The 26,259-nt window shown below is 44.0% G+C and overlaps 1 protein-coding gene across 6 annotated transcripts in view; it reads right to left on the bottom strand.

Annotated features, from left to right (window-relative positions):
- The window catches only part of ASH1L (ASH1 like histone lysine methyltransferase), a 193,922-nt gene that overhangs the window by 2,734 nt on the left and 164,929 nt on the right, over window positions 1-26,259 (bottom strand). For all 6 annotated transcript variants that reach the window (XM_078078563.1, XM_078078561.1, XM_078078559.1 and 3 more), the window contains 15 exons: window positions 17,501-17,609; window positions 16,920-17,084; window positions 16,673-16,767; window positions 14,198-14,355; window positions 12,865-13,017; window positions 9,749-9,803; window positions 9,534-9,666; window positions 6,733-6,981; window positions 5,869-5,955; window positions 4,915-5,005; window positions 4,062-4,200; window positions 3,782-3,954; window positions 2,525-2,691; window positions 1,207-1,247; window positions 36-337 (listed from right to left, as the gene is read on the bottom strand). In XM_078078563.1, the coding sequence (XP_077934689.1) occupies window positions 36-337; window positions 1,207-1,247; window positions 2,525-2,691; window positions 3,782-3,954; window positions 4,062-4,200; window positions 4,915-5,005; window positions 5,869-5,955; window positions 6,733-6,981; window positions 9,534-9,666; window positions 9,749-9,803; window positions 12,865-13,017; window positions 14,198-14,355; window positions 16,673-16,767; window positions 16,920-17,084; window positions 17,501-17,609 (2,117 nt within the window). The remainder of the gene's footprint in view (window positions 1-35; window positions 338-1,206; window positions 1,248-2,524; window positions 2,692-3,781; window positions 3,955-4,061; window positions 4,201-4,914; window positions 5,006-5,868; window positions 5,956-6,732; window positions 6,982-9,533; window positions 9,667-9,748; window positions 9,804-12,864; window positions 13,018-14,197; window positions 14,356-16,672; window positions 16,768-16,919; window positions 17,085-17,500; window positions 17,610-26,259) is intronic.

The following is a 26,259-nucleotide window of genomic DNA, read 5'->3' as shown; positions in this document are numbered from 1 at the left end:
TATCTCAGACCCCGGGCATGAGCCTGAGTCTTTACCATTTTTCCCAGGGATCTTTTCAAGGAGGCTGAGTAAGATCTGGTTGAGTCGCTCCCGCTGGCTGTGCCTCCGCTCCTCAGGGCCACAGGCAGGCTGGGGCTCCGGACTGATCTCCTCTCGTTTCTTTTCACCCTCGCTGACCTCAGCAAGGGCCCCCTCCCGTGCTGGTTCCTCCAGGCTGGGCACCTCATCGGCGGCTTGCTCCTGGCTGGCCAGAACCTCTTCAATCAAGGGCAGAGCATCATCCTCCTGGCCCAGGTCTTTTAGGGGTGGCTTTGGGCGCTCGGACTTCCAGGATGACCTGCCAGAGAGATGTGGGCATTTTGACTAAGGCCGTTCAGGGCACTCAGGAGAGGAGGGGAGCGGAGGGGAGGAGAGGGACGGCACCTCAGGCTGGATTGAGATCCTGAGTCTAGCTCTTAGGAGCCTTGGCTCTGGTTATCACTGTATTATTATTTGCACAAATCACCTTTTTCTGAAATCTATTTTCTAATTATAAAACTCAATTTTCCTTCTTTCAGGAATCCATACACTGTCCCAGAGCTGGTCAAACTGCCTGGCTAGCCGCCAGAGAAGTACGACGCAACCTTGTGATGCCCGCAGTCCAGCCACAGTGAGAATCCGCATGGAGCCTGCCTTTCCCGACTCTGCCCTCACGCGCATCACTGAGGACTCTGCCCTCCCCGCCGCCCCCACCCCAAAGGGAGACGGAAGGAGAGCCTTCACTGCTCCTTCTCCAAGAACAAGACTCTCACATACAAAACCAGCACAAGTAAAAGCTACGTGGCCGCCACGCTCAGTGAAAGCTCTGCTCTGAACAGCTACTTGACAGCAGGTCCCCGGCAGTGGTCCCAAGAGCTGAGACACCTTGGGGTAATGTGAAAAGCTTGCAGGAATCTTAAAAAAGGAGACTTTTCCGAACCTGTCTAGAGTTCTGTTCCAAATCTTCTTGTCCTTCTGTTTCTACTCCTTGTTGAGTCTCCCTCCCTGCCCCTGACTAAAGCTCCATCAGCAGACCGTGCCCCTGACACCCAGTGCTTCCGAGTCACTGCCAGCACCACGGGCCACCGTCACCGAGTCCCCAGTCCTTGATGCTGTTCTCCTGCTCCACTCGAGTTGGTGGCCAACCCCTTACATAAGGGCTCCCCTCACGCCCCCCAGGGCACTCACCGCCCTCCGTTCCTCTTGTAGTTGTCTGGGACGTAATGAGGCTGAAAAGAAAGGGCAGTGGTAAGTGTGCTGCAGAAGCTGGCTCAGAGGAGCTGGGCAGCCAGGGAGGAAAACACAGGCTAGGGCCCTTCCGCGCTGGGTGGCTGTTTTAAGGGCAGAGGGTCCGTCCTTCTGTCAGTCTGTAAGGCCACGGTGGTTTTGGTGTCTTGTAAGCCTGCCCCCTGTAAGAGGGACGGGCTCCCATCCTAACGTTAAGTAGTGCAAGTTGGGGCTTTAAAGCTGACCTGTGAGCTGTTGCCCAAGCAAGCAAGACCAAAGAAGTCTAGATGAGAGGCAGGGCTTGGTGGTGTGCAGAGAGAATATAAAATAAATACTGTTTAGAGAAATCCAAAAACAATTATAGGAAAAACAGGGATATAAAGTTTGCTTTCTGGTTAGATGGTTTCTCAACATTCCAGGAAGATGGCCACAATTTTTGACAAGCCCACAGAAAGCAGCTTAGTCAAAGATGAGGAGCTTAGACCAAAGTCTGATTAGCGCAAACGGAGAGATGGATGGATGGATGGATGTCCAAAGCCTCTGTGGACTGATGACGGCACAAAAGACCTGGAGGAGTATGTTCACAACAATTTAAAGAAAAAGTGCACGACAAAGGCAAGAAATGAAAATGTTAACAGTGATTATTTTCTGGGTAGTGGGATGACATACAATTTTCTCTTCTTAATGCCTCTATACTTTTCACATTTTATATAACGATGGTGTCTTACATTTTAAATGCAGAGATATAAGGAAAAAGCCCTGAATTATTTTCACCAAAGTTTTCTCAGGGTTCTTGCTATTCTCTCTGCTTGCTTCTTAAAATTGTGGATATGAAAACACAACCAAAAACTACACTAGAGCTCCAGGGCCAAGACTGTAAAGAGGTGATAGAGAAAAGAAGAAAACCTGACTATAACACGGACATCAACAAGTTGTTGAGAAACAGCCCATGCCAGGAAATGCAGAATCAATGTATTCATGCTGTTTAAAAATCCCAAACAGGGAGGCCTGGGTGGCTCAGTCAGTTGGGTGTCTGACTCTTGATCTCAGCTTAGGTCTTGATCTCTGGGTCGTGACTTCAAGCCCCGTGTCGGGTTCCACGCTAGGCACAGAGCCTACTTAAGAAGAAAAAAAAAAAAATTCAAACTAGAGACAGATTCCTAGAGTTTGGGATGGACTAACAGGATGAAGCAGCAGAGAGCCTGGAGGTTCCTACCCTAGGAATTCCATGCATGAACTATATTGCGCTGACATGACAGGTAAGAGGAAGGAAACTTACTGAAAAATCTCTTTTGGGAGTGAGCTTCTTGGGGAAGTGGTCAAAGGCGTAGGGTTTGGTGCAGACAGGATAGCGGTTCCGGTGGATCTTGTAGAACAAGTGTGCGGACTTGTCAAGCCGATAGTCACAGATGTACACATCTTGCTCCTTCACTCCTTTGGGTCTCCCTAGGAGTTCAAATACTGTTAAAGAACTCTCCTGCCTTCCCCTGCTTCACCTCGAGCTCGAGCTGCCCAGAGATGAGCCCAAACCACTGGGAGGGCAGTGGGACCCTGAAGAGGGGACACTGTAGCGATTCTGAGAGGCATCTGGTGATTGCAGAAGAAAGGAGAGTCCCTAGACTGCAGCGCTGAAAAAGGAGAGAGGTGTGTGTGTGTATCTCAGAGTGTAAGGGCAGGTCACTGGCTGGGAAGGAACCAGACAGGCAGCTCACCCAAGTGCTGCAGGAATCTGTGAGGGAACACAGAGTGTGGCGACATTAGGAGAGAGGAAAGGATGAATGAGGGGAGCACATTTGGAAATAAGCACTTTATAACTGGGAGATGAAGTCCCCAGAATCATGGAGCCCCAAGCAGCCGATGCTTAAATGGAGTACATATTCTTCTGAACCATTTGCTACGACAGAGAAGGCGAGGCAGCCGAGCTCGCTAATGGTGACAACTAGGCATACTAAGCTTTCACTGTGAGCCCAAACTGGGCCACGCACTTTGCAGAATACTTCATTTAATCTTCACAAAACACTATAATAGGTACTAATCCCTACTGCCAGTAGATTAGGTAACTTGCCCAAGGACACACAGGTAAAAAGTGGTGGGGCTGGAATTTGAAAATAGATTATCTGACTCCACAGCCTACACTGTTAACCATGGAGCTCAAAAAGCTAGTGTGCTTTTGGGTTTGTTTAATGTCCAGAGTTGTTGATGGCCTTTGGGATTCTGGAATGGGTGGGAGAACATGCCTTGTGACAAATGCCGAATACACAGTACTAAGAAATGCTAACTAAATTAAAAAACAAACAAACAAACAAAAAAAACGGGGGGGGGAATTAACATTTATTGAGTATCAAGAAAAAAAATAAAAAAGAAAAAGAAACAAAAAAAACGTTTATTGAGTACCAAGCACTAGCTAAAAGAAAGAAAAAAATACAGCTTTTTGAAGCTTCATAGCTAGCCTGGGAGACAGTAAGAATGGAGTGGCAATTGCAGATGAAGGAACAGGGGACAGGAGGTCGTTTCTTTAGCAGCTCAGGTCACTTACCTTTACAATACGTATAAAGGTCCAGGACACAGCAGGTCCCCACCACAGCCTCCAAGGGAATGATCTCGTAGAGTGGCACCCGAAACAGCTCGTTGTGATAGAAGCGGCGGGACGGAGAGTGGTGGGTCTCGTGCGGGCGGAAGTAGTGGTGACCAAAGGCAAACCGTTCCTCTCTAAGGAAGAACGGGAGAGGTTTAGTCGACTGGCAAGATCCTAGGCAATATTCAGCTCTGTGCTAGAAGGGCAGAGCTGGAAGAAGAGAGAAGACCTCAACACGCACTTTTCATTCTTCCAAAGCTTCTCAATGCGGAAGATGTCCAGTTTGTCTCGGTTAATGTGCGACAACAGTCGGTAGGACTGGCGGACTGGGTGGCCGTCAGGCGTGCGCCGGCTATCCCGCATCAGGTACACGCAGTCGCCTAGGAAGGCACAGGACAAGTTAAATGATGCCTGCGTGAACTCTGAGAGATGTCCACTGGTCCGACCCAAGGTCTAAAACAAACAACAGATGCAGAGCTACCACTGACAGTCTAACCGTGATGGTCATCAGTTCTGGACTATGAGAACGGCACGAGGGAGGTCTTCCATCTCCTTCTCAGGCCTAAAACTAGCTTTATGACATCCTGGTCTCTCCAAATTAGTTTTATTTGGTGGAGGGGAAAATGTATAAAGTCCAAGGACACAAAAACCTATACTGTCAACCCTTGAACAACATGGGTTTGAGCTGCACGGGTCAAAATATACACAGATTTTTTTCTTTTTTAATGAATACAGTACAGTATTGTAGATGTAATGTAAAAAACCTTATGACTTTCTTTTCTCTAGCTTACTCCATTGTAAGCATGCAATATATCAATACATGTAACATACAAAATATGTGTTAATTGACTATTTATGTTACCAGTAAGGCTTGGTCAACAGTAAGCTATTAGTAGGTAAGTTTTTGGGGAGTCAAAAGTTGTATGTGGATTTTTGACTGTGCGGGGGGGGTGGTTGGTGCCCCTAAAGCCTGCATTGTCCATGGGTCAACCATATTCAACTGCTATGTAAGGTCATGTGGTGACAATAACTACTATGCAGAGAGCGGACACTCCCACCACTCAGAAAGGGAGGGTCAGCTCCTGTGTACACACCTTGACGAAGCAGTAAGTCATCTCGGAGCAAACAGATGAAGTAGACACAGCCAGGCTGGGCATAGTGGGGCCGAGGAATCATGGGTACCTCCTGGTAAGAATGGAAAGCCAACAGATAAGGACTGGGACTACTACGCCCGCCTACTGAGCTCCATTCAAGAGGAAAAGAACTCAAACCTAGAATTCACAACCAATTTAAGACTTACTGTTTAGTCATTTCAACACAATACACATGTACACAAAAATGAAAGCAGCTGGAGTTGAGTTGGGAAAGTGAAGGCAGAAAAGAAAACTGATAGGCCAAGTACCCCAAAATAACTGTATGAAGCACTAATCATATGGCTGCTCTTGCACCCCATGGGGAGCATGAAAATGTGTGAGGGGGACAGTGACTGTCACAAGGACTCAGGGAAGCACTAGCATTTAGTGCCCAAGGCCCAGGGATGCCAGACATTCCGCAGCACATCCCTCAGAGCACAGCAACGTCCGCTCAAAATGACAACACTGCTGTTAAGAAATACTGCCTAAAACACTTCCCTTTATAGAGAAGACCTGCTCGAGATCACACGTATAAACACAGCAGAACCAGGACAAAAACCCATTTAGTAACTTGGGCAAGTGACCCAACCCATTGTCTCTCCTGGAAAGTGGGCCTAAGACTAACCTGTATACTCAAGTTCTGGACTTCACAAGTACTTCTTTCATGGATAGTTGACAGTGTTTATATAGTACCATTCCTTCCACAGGTTTCTAAGTATTTTATTTCCCCTTTGACCACACACTTGAGAAAAGAAAGGGCAGAATTATTACTCTAGTGTAAAGTGTAAGAAACTAAGGCCCAGAGAGGTTGAGTGACTTATCAAAGGAAATTCAGTGCACCAGGAGCAGGGCAGATAAGAGACCATGCGCTACATCTCCTACTTGTAGATCACAGTGTCGGCAGAGGCGGCTTACTCTGTCCACAGGCCTGGGGTCACACTGCTCACAGAGGTAGTGCTCCACGTCTGAGTTCACGCCCATACAGTCACAGTGCTGCCACACCTGTGGGGAGAGGGGTGCGGTTGGGGGGGGCTCAGACTTACTGAGACAAGTGCTGGGGGCTAAGAACAACAAAAAATTAGCAGCAGGACAGGGTAAAGTCAAACAGGAACTAAGGGATAAGTGGGTGAGTGAGAAATTAGAGATAAATGGCTTAAAACAGGGGGAAAAGAAGAGCCTGTCTGAACACAGGTACACTGACTGGTCCATACTACATTCACGTGGGAAAGGAAACGAGCCGGACAGAGAACGGGAGGATGAACGAGTACGGCGCCACACGGTGCTTACGAGGTGGCAGCCACCAGCGAGCAGGCCGTGTGGAGGCCTTAGTGACACCATGCTTCTCCGGGCTGTTGCCTATTCCAGCCTCCTGCCCGCCCTGGCTGCCCCGCCCCTCCTGGCTCCACTTCCCGTCCAGTGAGGAAGCAGGTTCAGACAGTCCTGCACCAGGAGCTCGGCCGTCGCGCTGTGCCCGCACCACTGCTACGGGATGCAGCACCGCGGCGCTGCTCTGGCGTAAAGCCCTGTCCTGCACAGGAACATGCTTCTCGCTCCAGATGCCGTGAGGTGCGTGCAGTGGGCAAGTGGGCAGGGAGAAAGACAGGTGGGAAAGAAACGAGAGGGGAACATGCCAGAGGTATGAAACAAGACAAAGGCAATCTGGTGCACAGTGAGGGGTGAGAGCTGAAGTTCCTAAACCCGCAAGCCAAGCCTGGAGGCCCTGTCACAGGTGGCCGCCATGCCCCTGGGAAGCAGGCCTGTGCCCTGCTCGGGCCTCACCATGCACTTGTCGCACTGGATCATGAGGCCTTCATCCTTGTGCAGGCCGCAGACACAGCGGATCACATCGTCGTCCTTCTCGTGCACGTTCTCCTTCTCGGAGACTGACGTCTCGCTGCTGTCGGCCTCACTTGCTGTCTCTCCCACAATCTCATCAATCTGAGCTGATGCCTCGTGCCTGGCATTGTAGTAGGTCTTCCGTAGGCGGCAAACATCTCTCCCAATTGGGGATTTACGCCCATAGTACTTCTGAAGGAACCAGGAAAAAGAAATCCTGTTTGGTCTTCTCAACGTGGCCTAAAAATATACCTGAAGAGGGGCGCCTGGCCGGCTCAGTCGATGGAGCCATGACACTTGATCTCAGGGTGGTGAGTTTGAGCCCCATGGTGGGGGTAGAGCTTACTTCAAACACACACCCACCCACCCACACCCACACACAGGAGGAGGCAGGAGGATTTTCATTGTTCTCCCGTTTTGGTTAACAGATTTTCAATACCAGCAAATATCAACTAACATGAATAAAAATTAGAATCTGCATGATGGTGTCCCATTTGCTCTGCTGCTGTCATTCAACTTAGCCACAGGCCTTACTGTCCTCAGCTCAGACACCCAGTGAGCACGGAACAGGAGTCACTCTCACAGGTGCGGTGTGTGGGACATCAGCACTTACTCTGTCTGGCAGATGCTGGGGACAGAGCTAAAGCTTGGGATATGGAAGCTGGGTTTCAGTAGAAAACATGTTTTAATTCAGGACTGATCTAATTCTTCTCCTACTTGTCTGTTTTTCTCTCGTTTCTGTCCTCACCTTCCTTTATCTTATAGCCCCTTTTGTCCTTCATATTCCTCCCCAAGGTATTTCAAAATCACTGGAAAACTTCCTCTTTTTTAAGATTTTACTTATTCATTTGAGACACAGAGATAGAGAGAGAGAGCATGAGCAGGGGGAGAGGCAGAGGGAGAGGGAGAAGCAGGCTCCCTGCTGAGCCAGGAGCCCGATGTGGGGCTCGATCCCAGGACCCCGGGATCATGACTCAAGCCGAAGGCAGATGCTTAACCATCTGAGCCGCCCAGGCGCCCCAAAACTTCCTCTTTTCTATGTACCATACAATATTCAATCTCCTTTAAATCAGTTCAAGGTCGGGGCGCCTGGGTGGCTCAGTCGTTAAGCGTCTGCCTTCGGCTCAGGTCATGATCCCAGGGTCCTGGGATCGAGCCCCACATCGGGCTCCCTGCTCCACGGGAAGCCTGCTTCTCCCTCTCCCACTCCCCCTGCTTGTGTTCCCTCTCTCGCTGTGCCTCTCTCTGTCAAAAAATAAAAAATCTTTAAAAAAAAAATCAGTTCAAGGTCACCTTCTCATCAATGAGCTTCACCTAATCTACCGCCCATTAACCTAACCGCCCTCAATTCCATCCTTCAGATTTATTTCTGCTTACTATACATAATTCTGTGTATTTCACATGTATTTATTGTCTTGAGGAAAGAAACTACAGATATGACTTAAGTATGGTAAAATGTATTTTGTAAATACAAAGGTTCAATACTAAATTAGGTTGTTTTCCCCCAAGATTTATCCATTCAACTAGAGAGCGAGTGAGTGGGAGAGTGTGGGTGTGCGCATGCGCGTGGCCCCAATGTGGGACTCATGACCCTGAGATCACGACCTGAGCTGAAACCAAGAGCCGGATGCTGAACTGAGTCACCCAGGCATCCCCTAAATTAGGTTTTTAAAAAAATTTCTTTTTAGGTAGTATAATTTAACCTTTCATTCTAGTCATATCAGTGTCTTTATTATATAAGATTCCACAATATTTAGTACACCTAATCCTTACACAAAGGGTGCTCAATAAAAACTGTTGCCTTTTAGGGCACCTGGGTGGCTCAGTGGGTTAAGCATCTGCCTTCAGATCAGGTCATGATCCCAGGGTCCTGGGATTGAGTCCCGTATCAGGCTCTCTGCTCAGCAGGGAGCCTACTTCTCCCTCTCCCTCTGCCTCTCCCCCTGCTTGTGCTCTCTCTCTCAGATAAATGAATAAAATCTTTTTTCTTTTTTTTAAAGATTTTATTTATTTATTTGACAGAGAGAGACACAGCGAGAGAGGGAACACAAGCGGGGTGGGGGGGGAGGGTGGTGGTGGGAGAGGGAGAAGCAGGCGTCCCGCAGAGCAGGGAGCCCGACGTGGGGCTCGATCCCAGGACCCTGGGATCGTGACCTGAGCCGAAGGCAGACGCTTAACGACTGAGCCACCCAGGCGCCCCTGAATAAAATCTTAAAAAAAAATTGTTGCCTTTCTTAGCCAGAAATATAAAGGTTGATAGAAGGTAAAAATCTTAAGCTTCTAGAATAGTGCCCTTCAAAACAAACTTTTTAAAAAAAATTGATTTTAAAAAAGATTTTATTTATTTGAGAGAGAGAGCATGAGCAGGGGGAGTGGCAGGCAGAGGTAGAAGCAGACACCCGGCAGAGCAGGAAGCCCAACGTGGGGCTCGATCCCAGGACCCTGCGATCATGACCTGAGCCGAAGGCAGACGCTGAACGAACTGAGCCATCCAGGTGTCCTTTTTTAAAGTTTTTATTTAAATTCTAGTTAACCTATAGTGTAATATTGGTTTCAGGAGAATTCAGTGATTCATCACTTATGTATGTCACCCAGTGCTCAACACGACAAGGGCCCTCCTTAATGTCCACCCCCGTCTAGCCCACGTCCCATCTGTCTAGCCAACCCCCCGTCTAGTCCATCCCCTGCCCAGCTCCCCCTCAAAACAAACTTCTTAAATCCATGTTTGAAGTCGGTGTAAGTACCTCAGCATTCCGAAACACCTTGAGCATGTCAGCATCGAAGGCCTCCACGGTCTTGTAATGGCCAGTGAGGATCTGCCTCTCTATGGTGGCCAGGTCCAGGGGCTCGGAGATCTTCTCGTAGTAATCAGCATTCCTGGAGCAGAAAGCCAGGCTGTCAATCTGGCACACTCGGCACTGACTGAAAATTCACAGGATTCCCACATTTGTGAACTTACTTTTTCTTTGGGGGGAGGTTCAGAAGGGGCGCTGCCAGAGCCTGTCGGGAAGAATCTGCAGAAGAAAACAAGGTTTAGAAGGACTCTGTGATACGAGAGGCAAGTACTAACTCCTCACTGAAAATGTAGAAGCCCCCAAATTAGAAGTTAGGGGAAAAAAAAAAAATCTAAGCTTTTTTGAGGCCTGACCATGAAATGTACAGGACTTTTCAGAAATGTGGGTACTTAGAGGCAGGGAAGATACTTTCAGGATGACCCAGAATATGAATAGCGACAGATGGGAAATTACTGAAGCGGCGAGGCTGCTGAGGACAATTCCCTGCTCTACAAGTTTTACGAAAGCAAAGAACGTCTTATCCAAATAGTACCTTCTAGTTCTTGTTAATGGACCACAGTTAATATTATTCTGTTGGTTTGGATTCAATTAAACTCCAGATAATGAATAATTTAGTACTGTAAATATTTTCTGGAATCCATTTTCTTGTAACAGTTACTTTATATTCTGAAAACAATTCAGGCTGTGGGGCTACTTGCTACCTTACCTACTTTCATTTAAAAAATTCAATTTTATGGGGCGCCTGGGTGGCTCAGTCGATTAAGCCTCTGACTCTTAATTTCAGCTCGGGTCAAGATTTCAAGGTTGTGAGATCGAGCCTTGTGTGGGCTCCATGCTCAGTGCAGAGTCTGCTTAAGATTCTCTCTCTCCCTCTGCTCCTCCCCCCACTCGCGAGCTCTCTCAAATAAATAAATAAATAAAATCTTTAAAAACATTCTAATTTTTTATTGAAGTATAGTTAACATACAATGTTATATTAATTTCAGGTGCACAACACTGTGACCTGACAATTCTGTGTATTACTCCACGCTCACCACGGTCAGTGCAGTCACCACTGTCACCACACACAGTTATTACAGTATTACGGGCTACACTCCCTATGCTGTGCTCTTCATCTCTGTGGCTTGTTTGTTTTTTGACTGCAAGTCTGTACCTCTTAATCCCCTTTATCTATTTCACCCATCCCCTCCAGCAACACCAGTTTGTTCTCTGTATTTAAGAATCTTTTTGCTCATTTTGCTTTTTAGATTCCACATACAAGTGAAATCACACGGTATTTGTCTGACTTATTTCACTAAGCATAATGCCCTGTAGGTCTATCCATGTTAGAAATGGCAATATTTCCTTCTTTTTCATAGCCAAGTAATATTCCATTGCATGTATATACCACCTATTCATTTATGAATGGACACGTGGGCTGCTTCCGTATCTTGGCTATTCTAAATAATGCTGCAAAAAACACCGGGGTGCATGTATCTTTTTGAATTAATACTTTCATTTTCTTTGGGTAATACCCAGTAGTGTGATTACTGGGTCATACAGTACTTCTACCTATTTATTTTTAATTTTTTTGTATTCCTGTCTTTTCTTTTCTTTTTTCTTAAAAGATTTATTTATTGGGGCGCCTGAGTGGCTCAGTTGGTTAAGCGTCTGCCTTCGGCTCAGGTCATGGTCCCAGGGTCCTGGGATCGAGCCCCGCATCGGGCTCCCTGCTCAGTGGGGAGCCTGCTTCTCCCTCTCCCTCTGCCCCTCCCTCTGCTCATGCTCTCTCTGTCAAATAAATTAATCAAATCTTAAAAATATAAAAAAGACTTATTTATTTGAGAGAGAGAGAGTGAAGGGAGTATGGGGGGGTGGTGGAGGCGGGGCAGGGAGAGAGAGAGGGAGAGGGAGAGAGAGAATCCCAAGCAGACTCTGTGCTGAATGTGTAGCCTGACTCGGGGCTTGATCTCACAACCCAGAGATCAAAACATCATGACCTGAGCAGAAACCAAGAGTCGGATGCTCAACCGACTGAGTCACCCAGGTGTCCCTCCATCTTTTTTTTTTTTTTTTCTTTAAAGATTTTATTTATTTGTCAGAGGATAGAGAGAGAGAGAGCGAGCACAAACAGGGGGAGCGGCAGGCGGAGGGAGAAGCAGGCTCCTTGATGAGCAAGGAGCCCGATGCAGAAATTGATCCCAGGACCCTAGGATCATGACCTTCCATCTTTAATTTTTTGAGGAACCTTCACAGGCTACCTTACTTTCTAGCAACTTACTATGGTGAGAGAAAAAGCCTGTTATTTCATGCCCAGAATGTAGGGACATGTAGACATACCGGCTGCAGTTTCACATTGTATCAGATGGGCCTGGGTGGCAATGGGGAGCGTGACTTTTTCAGGATGGAAAGAGATCAAGTGCCACAAAACTTTACATGTTAGGACAGGCTAGTTCCCCCTTTCTTCTCTATATCCTTAGGTTAACAAAACTGCAAAGAGCCACTAAAGTACAGAGATAAGAAGTAGACAGAGAAAGAAAAGGGAAGGGAAACCAAATTACTCAGAATCTAGGGAGAGGGAGGGAGAGATAGGCCAAACCTGAGGGCAAAAGGCTGCAATTATTTGTAAAAATCTCTCATTTTAAACATCTCCAAATTTCCTGGTCAGAAAAAGTCACATACATTACACTACATACCCCAAATTAAAAACTCTCCTTCCCCACCATCACCCACAACACATACTCTAAAGATGTCTTGTAAGAGGAAAGGAGTGGTGATAAAGGTGTCTGCATGAAAATGCTTTAAAAGCTCAGTCAGTGGGGCATGTGACTCTTGATCTCAGGGTTGTAAGTTTGAGCCCCACATAGGGTGTAGAGATTACTTAAAAAAAAAAAAAAAGGTTAAGAAACACTGAAATCATATGTTCATTAACACCCTTTTCCTTAAATTGCAAATTCACTGCCTCATTCAGGAAAATTACATCCAAGACAGAGACCTCTTCTTTGTATCCTATAGCTAAAAAATGTGATTTCTAAATATAGTACTTAACTATGGTAAAATTCTAATAAATACCAAAGATTGACATAGAAGACCAAGGGATTTAGATTCTGTCCACACTCCCTGAAGACTGAAACCAGTCCTATGAATTCTACACTCTGACAAAAGGAAGGACGAAGTAAACCTCCTAAATCCCTCGCCCTGAACCGTCCGTCGTTCTTAGTCTTGGGTGTCTCAGGTGAGGGTGAGTGGCAGGATTTTTACAGAAAGCTGAGGAGAAAGCCTTTGGGGTGAGTGTGGCCACCTTTGTAGGAGATGATGCCATCACAGATCTCTTTGAAGATTTGGGCGAGGCGGGCTGCCCGTGCCACCTCAATGTTTTCCTCTGCTGCTGCCAGCCGTCTTGTTCGAACTGACCGTGCTGTCTGCAGGGCGGAGAACTGGGTCATGAAGACGTCTGCAAAGATACAGTGGAAATCAGTTCTAGGAAAAGAGAGCACTGTGTGGCCTCTCCTCCCCCATGGATTCTTGCCATTTGCTCTATTTTCCTTGAAGTGATTAAGCAGATTAGTGATCGTGCAGTTCTTTCTCTCCTCCTTAAAGAAATGTCAGGGAACACTGGGTTTACCAGAGACTGAAGCTGCATGTTAGAGGCGCCTAATCTCTGACCAAATGTTGTGCAATACAGCGGCTGCCAGCCTGAGTCCTAAGAGGAGTCTGTGTTTGAATTCTGGCTTCACTACTTCCTAGCTCTGTGATCTCGGGCCAGTTGCTTATACTCTGTCTCAGCTTCTTGACTGCAAAAGGGGGAACAGTGGTGGTGCTTCCTTTAGCAGGTAACCGTGCAGGTTAAATGAAGGAATGCTTTTCATGTATTGAGCTCAGGCCCTGACCTATAATAAAGACTCAGGAAGTACTTGTTGTTATTACCAGGAGATTGGCCCTATTTGGGACGTAAGTTCAGAGACCTCACGCCAGTCAAGTCACTGACAGGACAGAAGGCAAATTTCTACATCGATCAAGTTTGCACACAGCAGATTCCCTCATACACCACACACAACACTTCTGCTTTTTGGGGGGAAGAAGGAAAGACTCAAAGAGGAGCATGAGCTTTTGAACACCCTATTTGCAGTTAGAAAGGAAGCTTGGACAGGCCAGTGGACAAAAGATCTGAACTCAGGAGCACTGTTACGTTATTCACTCAAGAAGCTTGGAGAATAGAAATCCGAAGGTCTGTGTGTATAGTGCTCATCTGAATGTGGGGGGAAGAAGTCTTCAAATTTACACTGCTGTCATTTTTTCCTGCATGCAGCGTCACGATTTACCCACACGCAAGTTATTTTCCAGGTAGGAAGGGATGCAGGGGACCCTCTACCGATCGCATGTCTGGACACTCTCAGGCTGTAGGTGGTGTTTGGGAAGCTGGTGAAGGGGATTCTTCCTAATCCCTAGAGCACAGACCAGGAACTGGAGCAGCTGGGATGGACAGGTGATTGCTGACTGATGCTTGTACACTGGGATCTTAGCTTTTTTGATCCAGACTAAAAAGAATCATTGAATAGAATGAAAGCAACTAAAATAATCACTTTGAGACAGTATTATGGAATTAACAGGAGCGTTTCATTTTCAGGCCATACCAGACTTGATGTTCCCGTCATCTCGGCAGATGCCATTCCAGCGGGTGTATAATGATGCTGAGTGGAGATTATCGCTGGTGTGCTTTACTTCCTCTTGTTTCTGCCGAATCTTCTCCCAGTTTCGGACCAAGAATACATGATGCTTTAACACAAAGTTCCTGTAAGGAAGGAAGGAAGTTCCTTAATTCATTAATTTGATAAGCATTTATTACATGTCCATTCCATGTAAACTTACACAAAGTTCCTGTAAGGAAGGAAGGAAGTTCCTTAATTCATTAATTTGATAAGCATTTATTACATGTCCATTCTATGTAAACTTTTTTTTTTTTAAAGATTTTATTTAGAGAGCGAGCACAAGCAGGCGGAGCAGCAGAGAGACAGGGAGAAGCAGGCTCCCCGCTGAGCAGGGAGACCACTGTGGGGCTCGATCCCAGGACCCTGGGATCATGGCCTGAGCTGAAGGCAGATGCTTAACCGACTGAGCCACCCAGGCACCCCTGTAAACCATTTTTCAAAAATTAAATTCTTTTTTTTTAAAAGATTTTTAAAAAAGATTTTATTTATTTATTTGACAGAGAGACAGCGAGAGAGGGAACACAAGCAGGGGGAGAGGGAGAAGCAGACTCCCCGCTGAGCAGGGAGCCCGATGTGGGGCTCAATCCCAGGACCCTGAGATCATGACCTGAGCCGAAGGCAGACGCTTAACCGACTGAGCCACCCAGGCGCCCACTAAAGATTTTAAGTAATCTCTACACCCAATGTGGGGCTCGAACTTACAACCCAGAGATCAAGAGTCGCACGTTCTACTGACTGAGCCAGCCAGGCACCCCAAAACCATTGTTACGATGATATAAATGAATAATTATCAGTTAATTAAGCTATAAGATAATTATATATGGGCAAACGTAATTCAGTTTTGCATCTTTTTTTTTTTCTCCATATAACATAAAACATTCCCCTCTATTATTTATAAGTATCTGGCAAATAGCACTTAAAAGCTGCAAAAATTCTGGCAACCAAAACAGCCTGACTTGAAGGCAGAGATTTATTGAGTATATATACAAATTCTAAATGAAGCTGGCAAGATGAAGCATGGGTTCAGGATTAGCTGTAACAAGGAGAACTAGACTGACAGATAAAGGCAAAGACATTTGAGACAGATATGCCCTGGGCAAACAATGTTGGGTGTAGTACCCCCACATAGACCTCCAAGCTTATAGGTAAGTTATGTGTGTCTTCAAGGACCCTACACAATTTGATGATTCCATAATTTGACCCCCACCCTAGTGCACATCTAAACTGGGTAAGTCTCAAACTGTGGGCCTCAGTAATTTAAAACTCGTCCAGTTTTAAAGTTCTTGATCTGGTCACACTGAAATCATCTGGGGGGCCTTATAAACTACTGATGCCTGGGTTCCACCCTGAAAATTCTGGTTTAAGTGATCTGAGGTGTGGCCTGGGCAGCAGGAGGTTTTAAAAGCTCCCTAGGCAAATATGCAGCCAAAGCAGAAAACCACTTGACTAGATCATCTCTGCTTCCCTGAAGTTTAAAATTTCTATGACTCAAGTGATACGCTATAAAAGGGGTCAAAAATCACAGTGAACTTATAAATGCTGATGAACCTTCTAAGATACTGGAGCATATGGTCAGGGAAGATGTAGAAGATGTCCTAAGACGATCTGAAACATAGGACATACATATTCACTTCGCTTACTTCTGACATGGACGAATCTTGCCTGAATCTATATAGGGAGGAGCAAAAATGATCACTAAAGATCCTTTCTACTGCTCTATTAATGTATCAACAAAGCAGGGGATCTTGACCTTTTCTGTGCCATGGATTCCTCTGGAAGTCTGGTGAAGCCCATGCCACCCTTCTCTGAACAGTTTTAAAGTAACTTTTTAAAAAATTTTAGATTAATTAAAAATTTAAATTTTTAATATACAGGGTTAAAAGGAAACCAAATATCCTGAAATTTGGTTTTCAGAATATTAAAAAACCCTGAAATTGTGATATAGAAATAAACATTAATTTTTTTTAAAATTTTTTTTTATTGTTCATTAATTTTTTAACACATGACAAGATCTAGCGGCTAGTGGTGGGTTTAACAACTACAGTAATTTCAAGGTGGAAATCACATAAATGGCATTTTGAGATATTTGTAACACTGTAACAGGATATAAAATGTGAACATCGGTGAAGAGGTCATGGAAACTGCAAATACTACACACGCGTAAGCGCACACACACACACACACACACACTTTTTGCCTATCATCACATTTGAAGGAAATGCTAAATTTCAGTTAGAAATTGGGGAAAATAAAGATGTATTCCCCCCAAATCCAAATTTATCTATCCCGATTCTTGGCTAAAGACCTCCTGCACAAAAGAAATGACTCAACCATACAGATGTTTAGTAATTTCTAAAGTGACAAGCAAATCACACAAAGGCAAGAAAACCTCCTTTTTACCTCTCTCGATTAGACATCGGCTTCATTTGTATTTGGGGGGTCAATCTTGTTGGAGTGTTGATGTTTTCACTGGGTTCTTCGGAGAGGTGGCCTCTCTGAAAAACACATGGATCGGATTGCAGGAAAGAAAGGGTCAATCAGAAACCCCCTTGAAGAACACTGGGACCACCCCCTGGTGTCACCCTTCTCTCTGTAACTGCCCCTAGGCAGCTGTGCAGGGAAAGCCAGGAATGAGATCATTATTCACCCTTTTCTTCAGCTTGTGCTTAGACTTTCTCTTCTCTTTCGACCGTCCAGACTTCTTATGTGTAGCCACAGGCTGGCTGCTTTTGCCGCTGGTGAGTCCATTCACGCGCTGACTCTTGCCCCCGATGATTCCTCGACATTTCTCAAAGCCACACTTACACAGTTGCTTTGAAAGGAAAGACAATCTTGCTTTTGGCCTGCAGTCTCAGTTACAAGTTCAAACAGAAGGCCTGAGCTTCTGTACACCCAATAGTAAGTTTGAGTCAAGAAATTTTTACACAGAGGAAAATAACTGAGAGTAAAATAAACATGTGCTTCCATGGAAAGGAAAGATTACATTCTGGGAAAACTTCTTCCCTAGGCAAGTTAAGAACTGACTGAAGACCAAACTCAACAAAGCAGCCTCTTTCTACAGAGTTCTGAGACCACGAAGCAGAGCTGGCACCCCAGGTAAGTGGGGGGAAAACCGCCTTCTCCAATGCACTTCTCAGCGGCTGCAGACCAGAACATTTACAGAAGGCCTGCGGTGCATATGGCGCTGTGACAAAGTCCCAACCTCCCTCTTGAACTGATTATGCCTACCTGTTTTTCCACATTAAAGGAATGGAAGTTGTAATCGTAAGTGAGTTCAGTACCAGCTGGCATGTCTTTAAGAGCATACAGTCCAATCCGGTAGACTCCGTTGACAGACCTACAGAGAAGGGCAGGGTTAAAGGCAGAGATTCTTTTTTTTTAAAGATTTTATTTGATAGAGAGCGAGAGAGCACAAACAGGTGGAGCGGCAGAGGGAAAGGGACAAGCAGGCTCCCCGCCGAGCAGGAAGCCCGATGTGGGGCTCAATCCCAGGAGCCTGGGATCATGACCTGAGCCGAAGGCAGCTGCGTAACGGTCTGAGCCACCCAGGCGCCCTGAAGGCAGAGATTCTTAATACCTTGCCTGAAATGGTATGCTGCTTTCAAATTTGCCTTTGTTTGTGTCCAATTACTTGGGGTTTCCTGGCCAGTCTCTTCAGTTTCAGTATCTCTCTTCTATTCTGTCCAGCTTGTGTAAACTGCCAGACTAAGTCCTCAATCAGCTTTCTGGAAAACATGCTCTATGTTGTCAGTTGGAATAGGTCTTAACTTTTCTTGCTTGGTATTCAAAGTCCCTCTAAAACATGGCATGAGTCTCCTTATTATATGAATCTCTCTCTTTGGTTCTATTTTATGTAACTTATTAATAATTTATTCATACTATTCTAGATGCTTTATGTAATAACTACAGCTATCATTTATTGAGTGATTGTTACATTAATTATAACATTTTGTTAGACTAACTTATTTAATCCTCCTAACAACAACATTAAAAAGGCACTTTTTTTTAAGTAGGCTCCACGCCCAGCGTGGATCCCAACATGGGGCTTGAATTCACGATCCTGAAATCAAGACCTGAGCTGAGATCAAGAGTTAGAGGCTTAACTGACTGAACCACCCAGGTGCCCCCCAAAGGCACTATTATTAGGTAGCATTACAGCCCATTTTCTAAATGAGGAAGCTGAGGCACAGAGAGGTTAAGTAACTTACCCAAAGTCACACAGCTAATAACTGAGGGGATCAAACTGAGTATCAAATCAAGGCAGTCTGGCTTCAAAATCTTAACCACCATGTCATACTGATAACGGGTTAGCTCATTACCCCTCAGAACCACCCAGTGAGATGGTATTTGGATCCCTATTTTATATAGTAAGTATTTGTGGCTTAGACAGTTTGTTCACAGTCACATAGCAAGTAAGCTGCATTCAAAACCAGGGGATTCAAATCCAGGCTGTTTGATGCCATAGCTTTTCTTCTCTGGCTTCATTCCTGTCTCCCTGCCAATGTCAGACACATCAAGGTTTAGCTTGGCTCCTATCCTTATCAAATGTAAATTTCTCTAATATATTCAGGTTTTATTCCCCCCCAAATTCAGAAATCAGTTTTAGTCCATGCTAGCGGTTGGCAAACTATAGCAAACTCCCACCATGTCTTTGTAAATTTTTATTGGCACACCCCAAAAGTTTAAGGACCCTTGGTCTACAGCCTAACATTTAAAATTTGATTATATACTGTACTGTTTCAAAAATTTGGGGGGATTTGTGGGACGCCTGGCTGGCTTAGTTGGAAGAGCATGTGACACCTGATCTCGAGGTTGCTAAGTTCAAGTCCCGTGTTGGGTGTACAGGTTACTAAATAAAATAAATTAACTTAAAAAAATTTGGGGGGATTCTTATTTATTTTTAGAGAGGGGAAGAGAGAGGGAGAGGGAGAGGGTGGGAGGTGGAAGGAAGAGAAGAGGAGAGGAGGGGAGGGGAGGGGAGGGGAGGGATAGAGAATCTTTATTTTTAAAGATTTTACTTATTTATTTGACAGAGATAGAGCAGGAACATAAGCGGGAGAGGTGGGGGGAGTGGGAGAGGGAGAGCAGGCTTCCTGCCGAGCAGGGAGCCCGATGTGGGGCTCGATGCCAGGACCCTGGGATCATGACCTGAGCCGAAGGCAGACGCTTAACCATCTGAGCCACCCAGGCGCCCTGGGATAGAGAATCTTAAGTGGACTCCTGATACAGGGCTCGATCCCACAACCCTGAGATCACGACCTGAGCCAAAATCAAGTCGGACACAACCAAGTGAGCTATCCAGGTGCCCCTGGGGGACTCTTATACGGAGAATACGCAAATCCTAGAGGTATAGCTTGCTGAATTTTATGCATCTTTACACCTGTGTAACCACCCAGAAACCCTTCTCTCCCAGTTAGTACCCTTTCCACACAGGGTGGGCCACAATTCTAATCTCTATCACCACAGCTTAGTGCTGCCTCTTTGGAACTTCATATAAATGGAATCATACAGAATAATACACTGTAGGAGGTACAATCATATGCTTGGTTCCTCCACTCAGTGTTACACTGTAATTGTGATACATTTTTACTCTGCTGTGTAGCATCCCATTGTATGAATGCAGCACAATTTAGATACCTGTTTTGTTAAGTATTTGGATTGCTTGTAGTTTTTTAGCTGTTATAAAAAAATTTCTGTGGCTATTCTTGCACATGCCTTTTGAACACGAACACTCGCTTCTGCTGGGGACATACTGGGAGTGTGGCTACGGAGCTCCTGGACACGTTCAGCTTTGACAGGTGTGGCAAACGTTTTTTTTTTAAAGTGGTTATACACCAGTTTACATTTCCACCAGCATCTAAAAGCCTTCATGTCATACTACATGCTTGGCAACACTTTGAATTGTCATTCTTTGATTGTAGCCATTTTGGGGGAGTATGTAGTAGTTTTCGAACACAGTTTAATATTTCTCTCGGATGGCTAAAGATATTAGGCACGTATTTTATGTTTATTGACTACTTTAAAAAAAAAAAGGACTGTATTTATTTGAAAAAGAGAGAGGGAGCATGAGCGGTAGAGGAAAAGGGAGAGGGAAAAGCAGGATCCCTGCTGAGTGCAGAGCCAGACATGGGGCTCAATCCCAGGATCCTGATATCATGACCTGAGCTGAAGTCATTAACTGAGCCACCCGGGGCCCCCCTTTTTTGAATACGTTTATATTCTTTTTGATGTGCCTATTCTTTGAACTATTTTAAAAATTGGGCTTTCTTATTTATTTGTAGATTCTGTATTTATAAAGAAATTCTTTGTCAGATAAACATTGTAAATACCTTCTCCCCAGCGTATGGCTTAGCTTTTTAACTCTCATGATATTAGCTCATTTCCTTTAGTCAGTGCTATTTATGGGTGGGTTTGAGCCCCATGTTGGGCTCCGTGCTCAGCAGGGAGTCTGCCTGTCCCTCTCCTTCTGCCCTTCCCCCTGCTCACATGCTTGCTCTAACAGATAATAAAATCTGAGAAAACAAAAAAAAAGTTCAACCCCGAGATCAAGGGCGTCCCTATACTGTTGAATTTTATCAAATGCTTTTTCTATTTTCTATTACCCCTATTGAGATGATACATGATTTTTTTTGCCTTTATTCTGTTAATGTAGTAAGTTACATTGATTGTGAATGTTAAACCAATCAACCTTTCATTCCTGGAGTAAACCCCACATGGTCATGATGTATTAACCTTCTTATATATTTCTAGAGCTGATCTGTTAATATATATATTTTTTAAAGATTTTATTTATTTGACAGAAGGACACAGCGAGAGAGAGAACACAAGCAGGGGGAGTGGGAGAGGGAGAAGCAGGCTTCCCGCAGAGCAGGGAGCCCGATGTGGGGCTCAATCCCAGGACCCTGGGATCATGACCTGAGCCGAAGGCAGACGCTTAACGATTGAGCCACCCTGATTTGCTAATATTTTAATGAGGATTTTTGTGTCTATGTTCATGGGAGATGTTTGCCTATATTTCTTCTTTCTCTTAACAGTGTTGTTAGGTTTCAGATGAAGGTTATACTAGAAGTATGAAATGGAAGAGTTTATATGATATTGGTAGTATAGACATTATTTCTTCTTTAAGTATACAGAAGAATTATCAATGAAGATATTTGAGCCTGGAGCTTCTTTTGTCAGAAACTGTTAATTATACATTCAATTTCACTGGTAGATATTCAGACTTTTTATCTCCTCTCGTGCCGTTTTTTAAGTTGTGCTTTTTCAAGGAATTTGTTCATTTTATTTAACTCTCCAAACAGAAGTTCAGGAAAATGGATAAACTGTGGTGAATTTATACAAAGGAACATTAGTCCAGAATAAACATCAACAACATGGATAAGCTGTAAAAACATTCTAAGTGAAAGAAGCCAGACACAGAAGACTACACATATGTGCAGTTCTGCAACAGGCAACAGGCAAAACAAATCTGGTGACAGAAACATCACTGCTTGCCTTCGAGGTGGCAAGATTCTAAATCTGAAACAATGGAAATGTTCTATATGTTGATAAGGATGTGGGTTGTATGGGTGTATATATTTGTAAAAATGGATGGTAATTTACACTTGAAATCTGTCTCTGTGATACCTAAAGTTAAAAAATTTACAAAAATAGAAAGCTGTTCAAATTATCCAGTTATCTTTTCAAAAAAAGATTTTATTTCATAGTGAGTGAGAGAGAAAGAGAGAAGGAGCAGGAGAGGGACAAGGAGAAGCAGACTCCTGCCAAGCAAGGAGCCTGATGCGGGACTTGACCCCAAGGCCCTGGGATCGTGACCTGAGTGGAAGGCAGACGCTTAACCGAGAGCCACCCAGGCGCCCCTCAAACTATCCAATTATCTTCTAAAGTTGTATGAAAACACACATAACATAAAATCTACCATCTCAACCGTTTTAGAGTGTGCAGTTCGGTGGCAGTAAGGACACCCACTGTTGTACAGCCGTCACCAGCACCATGCTCACAGCTCTCTTCATCCTGATAAACTGAAGTACTACACTTACAGTGACCACCTCTTCCTCCCACCCCCAACGCCATTCTACTGTCTATAATTCTGACTACTGTAAGTACCTCACATAAGTGGAATTGTACAGTATTTATCTTTTCGTGACTATTTTCACTTGGCATAATGCCATCAAGGTCCATACATGATGTAGGATGTTGCAAATTTTCCTTCCTTTAAAAAATGAATAATTCCATTGTATGTATATACCACATTTTGCTTGCTTATCTATTCATCCACTGATGGACACTTGGGCTGCTTCCATATTTGAGCTATTATGAATGCTCACTATGAATATGAAGGTGCAGATACATCTTCAAAACCGTACTTTCAGTCCTTTTGTGTAAATACCCAATGGAATTGCTGGGTCATATAGTAATTCTATTTTTAATTTTTTGAGGTTCCTCCATATGGTTTTCCCCAAGTGGAAATACCATTCTACCCCCTCACACACCATGTGAAAGGATCTCGATTCATCCATGTCCTCACCAACACTACTTTTCTGTTATTTTGACAGGAGCCATTCTAATGGGTCTGAGGTGGTGTCTCATTGTGTGTTTTTTAAATATTTGAGTGAGAGTGCGTGTGCGTGCACACAAGTGGGGGTGCAGAGGGAGAGGGAGGAAATCTCAAGCTGCCTTCTGGCTGAGCACAGAGCCTGGCACGGGGCTCAATCCCACAACCCTGAGATCATGAACTGAGCCAAAATCAAGTCGGATGCTTAACCAGCTGAGCTAACCAGGGGCCCTTCATTGTGGTTTTGATTTGCATTTCCTTAATGATTAGTGCTGTTGGGCACCTTTTCATGTGCTTATTGACCATTTGTATTATTTTCTTTGGCGAAATCTCTATTCAAATCCTTTGCCCATTTCTGAATCAGGATGTTTATTTTCTCCCATTCTGTGGGTTGCTTCTTTCCTCCGTGTCTTTTGATGTACAAAATCTTAAAATTTTCACGAAGTCCAATTTGTCCGTGTGTGTGTGTTTTTTTTTTTCCATTTTGCCTCTTTGGTACCATATTCAAGAAATCACTGCCATGTCCAATGTCATAAAGGTTCTGTCCTAAGTTTTCTTCTACAAGTTTTATTGCCTTAGGTCTTAGTTTAGGTCCTTGATCTATTTGAGTTAATTTTTGCATATGGTGCTAGGTAAGGGTCCAGCTTCATTTTTTTTGCATGTGGATGTCCAGTTTTCCCAGCACAATTTATTGAAAAGACTGTTCTTTCTCCATTGAATGATCTTGGCACACTTGTCAAAAGTCCTTTGACCATGTATGTGAGGGATTACTTCTGAGCTCTCTATTCTCTTTCATGGGTCTATCATTCTGTCCTTATGCCAATAAAACACTGCTTTGATTACTGTAACTTTGTAGTTAAGTTCTGAAATCAAGAAGTGTGACAAGTTTTGTTCTAAGAAATGTTTTGGTTATTCACGGACCCTTAGGATTCCATATGAATTTTAGGTTGGTTTTTTCTATTTCTGCAAAAAAAGTTTTTGGGATTTTGCTGGGGTTGTACTGAATCTGTAGATTGCTGTGGGTGATGTTCATATTTTAACAATATAAAGTCTTTATGGTACATGAACATGGAATGTGTTTTCATTAATTTATGTCTTTTTCTTTTTCATTTATTTATTTTTTAAAAAAGATTTTATTTATTTGACAGAGAGACAGCAAGAGAGGGAACACAAGCAGGGGGAGTGGGAGAGGGAGAAGCAGGCTTCCCACCGAGCAGGGAACCCGATGCGGGGCTTGATCCCAGGACCCTGGGATCATGACCTGAGCTGAAGGCAGATGCTTAACGACTGAGCCACCCAGGCACCCCTTCTTTTTCTTTTTTTAAAGATTTTATTTATTTGTCAGAGAGAGAGAGAGCACAAGCAGGGGGAGAGGCAGGCAGAGGGAGAGGCTGAGCAAGGAGCCCGATGCAGGGCTCGATCCCAGGACCCTGGGATCATGGCCAGAGCCAAAGGCAGACACTTTACTGAGCCACACGGGTGTCCCTTTTTATTTTTCTCTCAGCAATGTTTTGTAGTTTTCATGGTACAATTCTTTCATCTCATTGGTTAAGTTAATTCCTAAGTATTTTATTCTTTTTAGTGCTATTGTAAATGAAATTGTTTTTGTAATTTCCTTTTTGGATTGTTCACTGTGTATTGAAATGCAACTGATTTTTGTGTGTTTTGTACCCTGTGATTTTGCTGAATTTATTTCTGAGATCTAATAGCTTCTTTGTGGAGTCTTTAGTATTTTCTACATATAAGATCAAGTCATACACAAAGTTAAATTTACTTCTTCCTTTCCAATTTGAATGTCTTTTCTCTCTTTCTTGTCTAATTGTTCTCATGAGAACCTCTACTATGTTTAATAGAAGTGCAAAAGTAGGCATCCTTATATAGTTCCTGACTTTACAGGAAAAGCTTTCCATCTTTACTGGGAATTGTCTGCTGTGGGTTTTTTAAGATTTTTAAAAAATTTTATTCATTTGAGAGAGACAGACAGACAGACAGCATGAGCAGTGGGGAGGAGCAGAGGGAGAGAGAGAAGCAGGCTCCCTGCTGAGCTGGGAGCCTGACATGGGCTCGATCCCAGGACCTGGAGATCACACCTGAGCCAAAGGCAGATGCTTAACCATCTGAGCCACCCAGGTGCCCTGCTGTGGGTTTTCATATAGGACTCTTAGAGCAGTCCCCTCTTATCTGTGCGGTATATGTTCCAAGACTCCCAGTGGATATCTGAAAATGTGGATAGAACCAAACCCTATATATACTATGTTTTTTCCTAAACATGTATAGCTATGATTAACTTACAAATTAGGTACAGTAAGAGATTAATAATAAAATACAATTATAGCAATTTACTGTAATAAAAGTTACCTGAATGTGGTCTTTCTCTTTCTCCCCTCTCTCAATATCTTACTATACTCATTCTTCCTTTCCTTGTGATGATGTGAGATGACAAAATGCCTACCTAGTGAGATGAAGTGAAGTGAATGACGTAGGCATTGTGAGGGAGGACCATTTGCATCTAGACCAAGGCAGACCACGGGCAACTGACACAAAGGAAAGTGAAACTGTGGATAAGGACTACTGTATTAGATTAAGGTAGTTTCCTTCTATTCTGTAAAATGATTTTTCTGCATTGAGATGATCGTTTTTTTCCCCTTTCATATTGTTGATGTGACATATTACATTGGTCTATTCTCTGATGCTGAACCATGCTTGCATTCCAAGAATAAATCCCACTTGGTCAGGGTGTATAATCCTTTTAATATGCTGCTAAAATCTGTTTGCCAGTATTATGTTGAGGACTTTGCATCAATGTTCATAAAGAATACTGGTTTGCTTTGTAGTTTTCTTGTCGAGTCTTTGTGTGGCTTTGTCATCAAGACTATGCTGGCCTCACAGAATGAGTCAGAAGTGTTTCCTTCTCTTTAATTTTTTTGGAAAAGTTTGAGATGGATTGGCACTAGTTTGGAAGAATTCATCAGTGAAACCATCAGGTTCAGACCGGACTTTTCTTTGTTGAGATTTCTGATTATTGATTCAATCACTTTACTAGTTATGAGTCTGTTCAGATTTTTCTATGTCTTCATGATTTAGTCTTGGTAGGTTTTGTGTTTCAAGAAATTTGTCCATCTCAACTAGGTAATCCCATTTTTTGGCGTACAACTGTCTGTGGCATTCTCTTATAATCCTCAGTATTTCTGTAGAATTGGTAGTGATGTGCTTTGCTGCTATTGAGTTGTAGTTCTTTATATATTTTATGTATTAGCCATTTATCAGATATATGTATTGCAAATATTTTCTCCCATCCTGTGGGTTGCCTTTTTATCTTATTGATGGTTTCCTTTGCTGTATAGAAACTTTATAGTTTGATGTAGTCCCACCTGCTTAGCTCTGCTTTTGTTGCCCTTTGCTTCTGAGGTCAATCCCAAAAAGTCCTCGCCAA

Source organism: Halichoerus grypus, chromosome 7 (assembly GCF_964656455.1).
Source record: "Halichoerus grypus chromosome 7, mHalGry1.hap1.1, whole genome shotgun sequence".
Taxonomy (NCBI): Eukaryota; Metazoa; Chordata; class Mammalia; order Carnivora; family Phocidae; genus Halichoerus; species Halichoerus grypus.
Note: the sequence above shows the minus strand (reverse complement) of the source record. Positions and strands in the feature narration are given on the sequence as shown.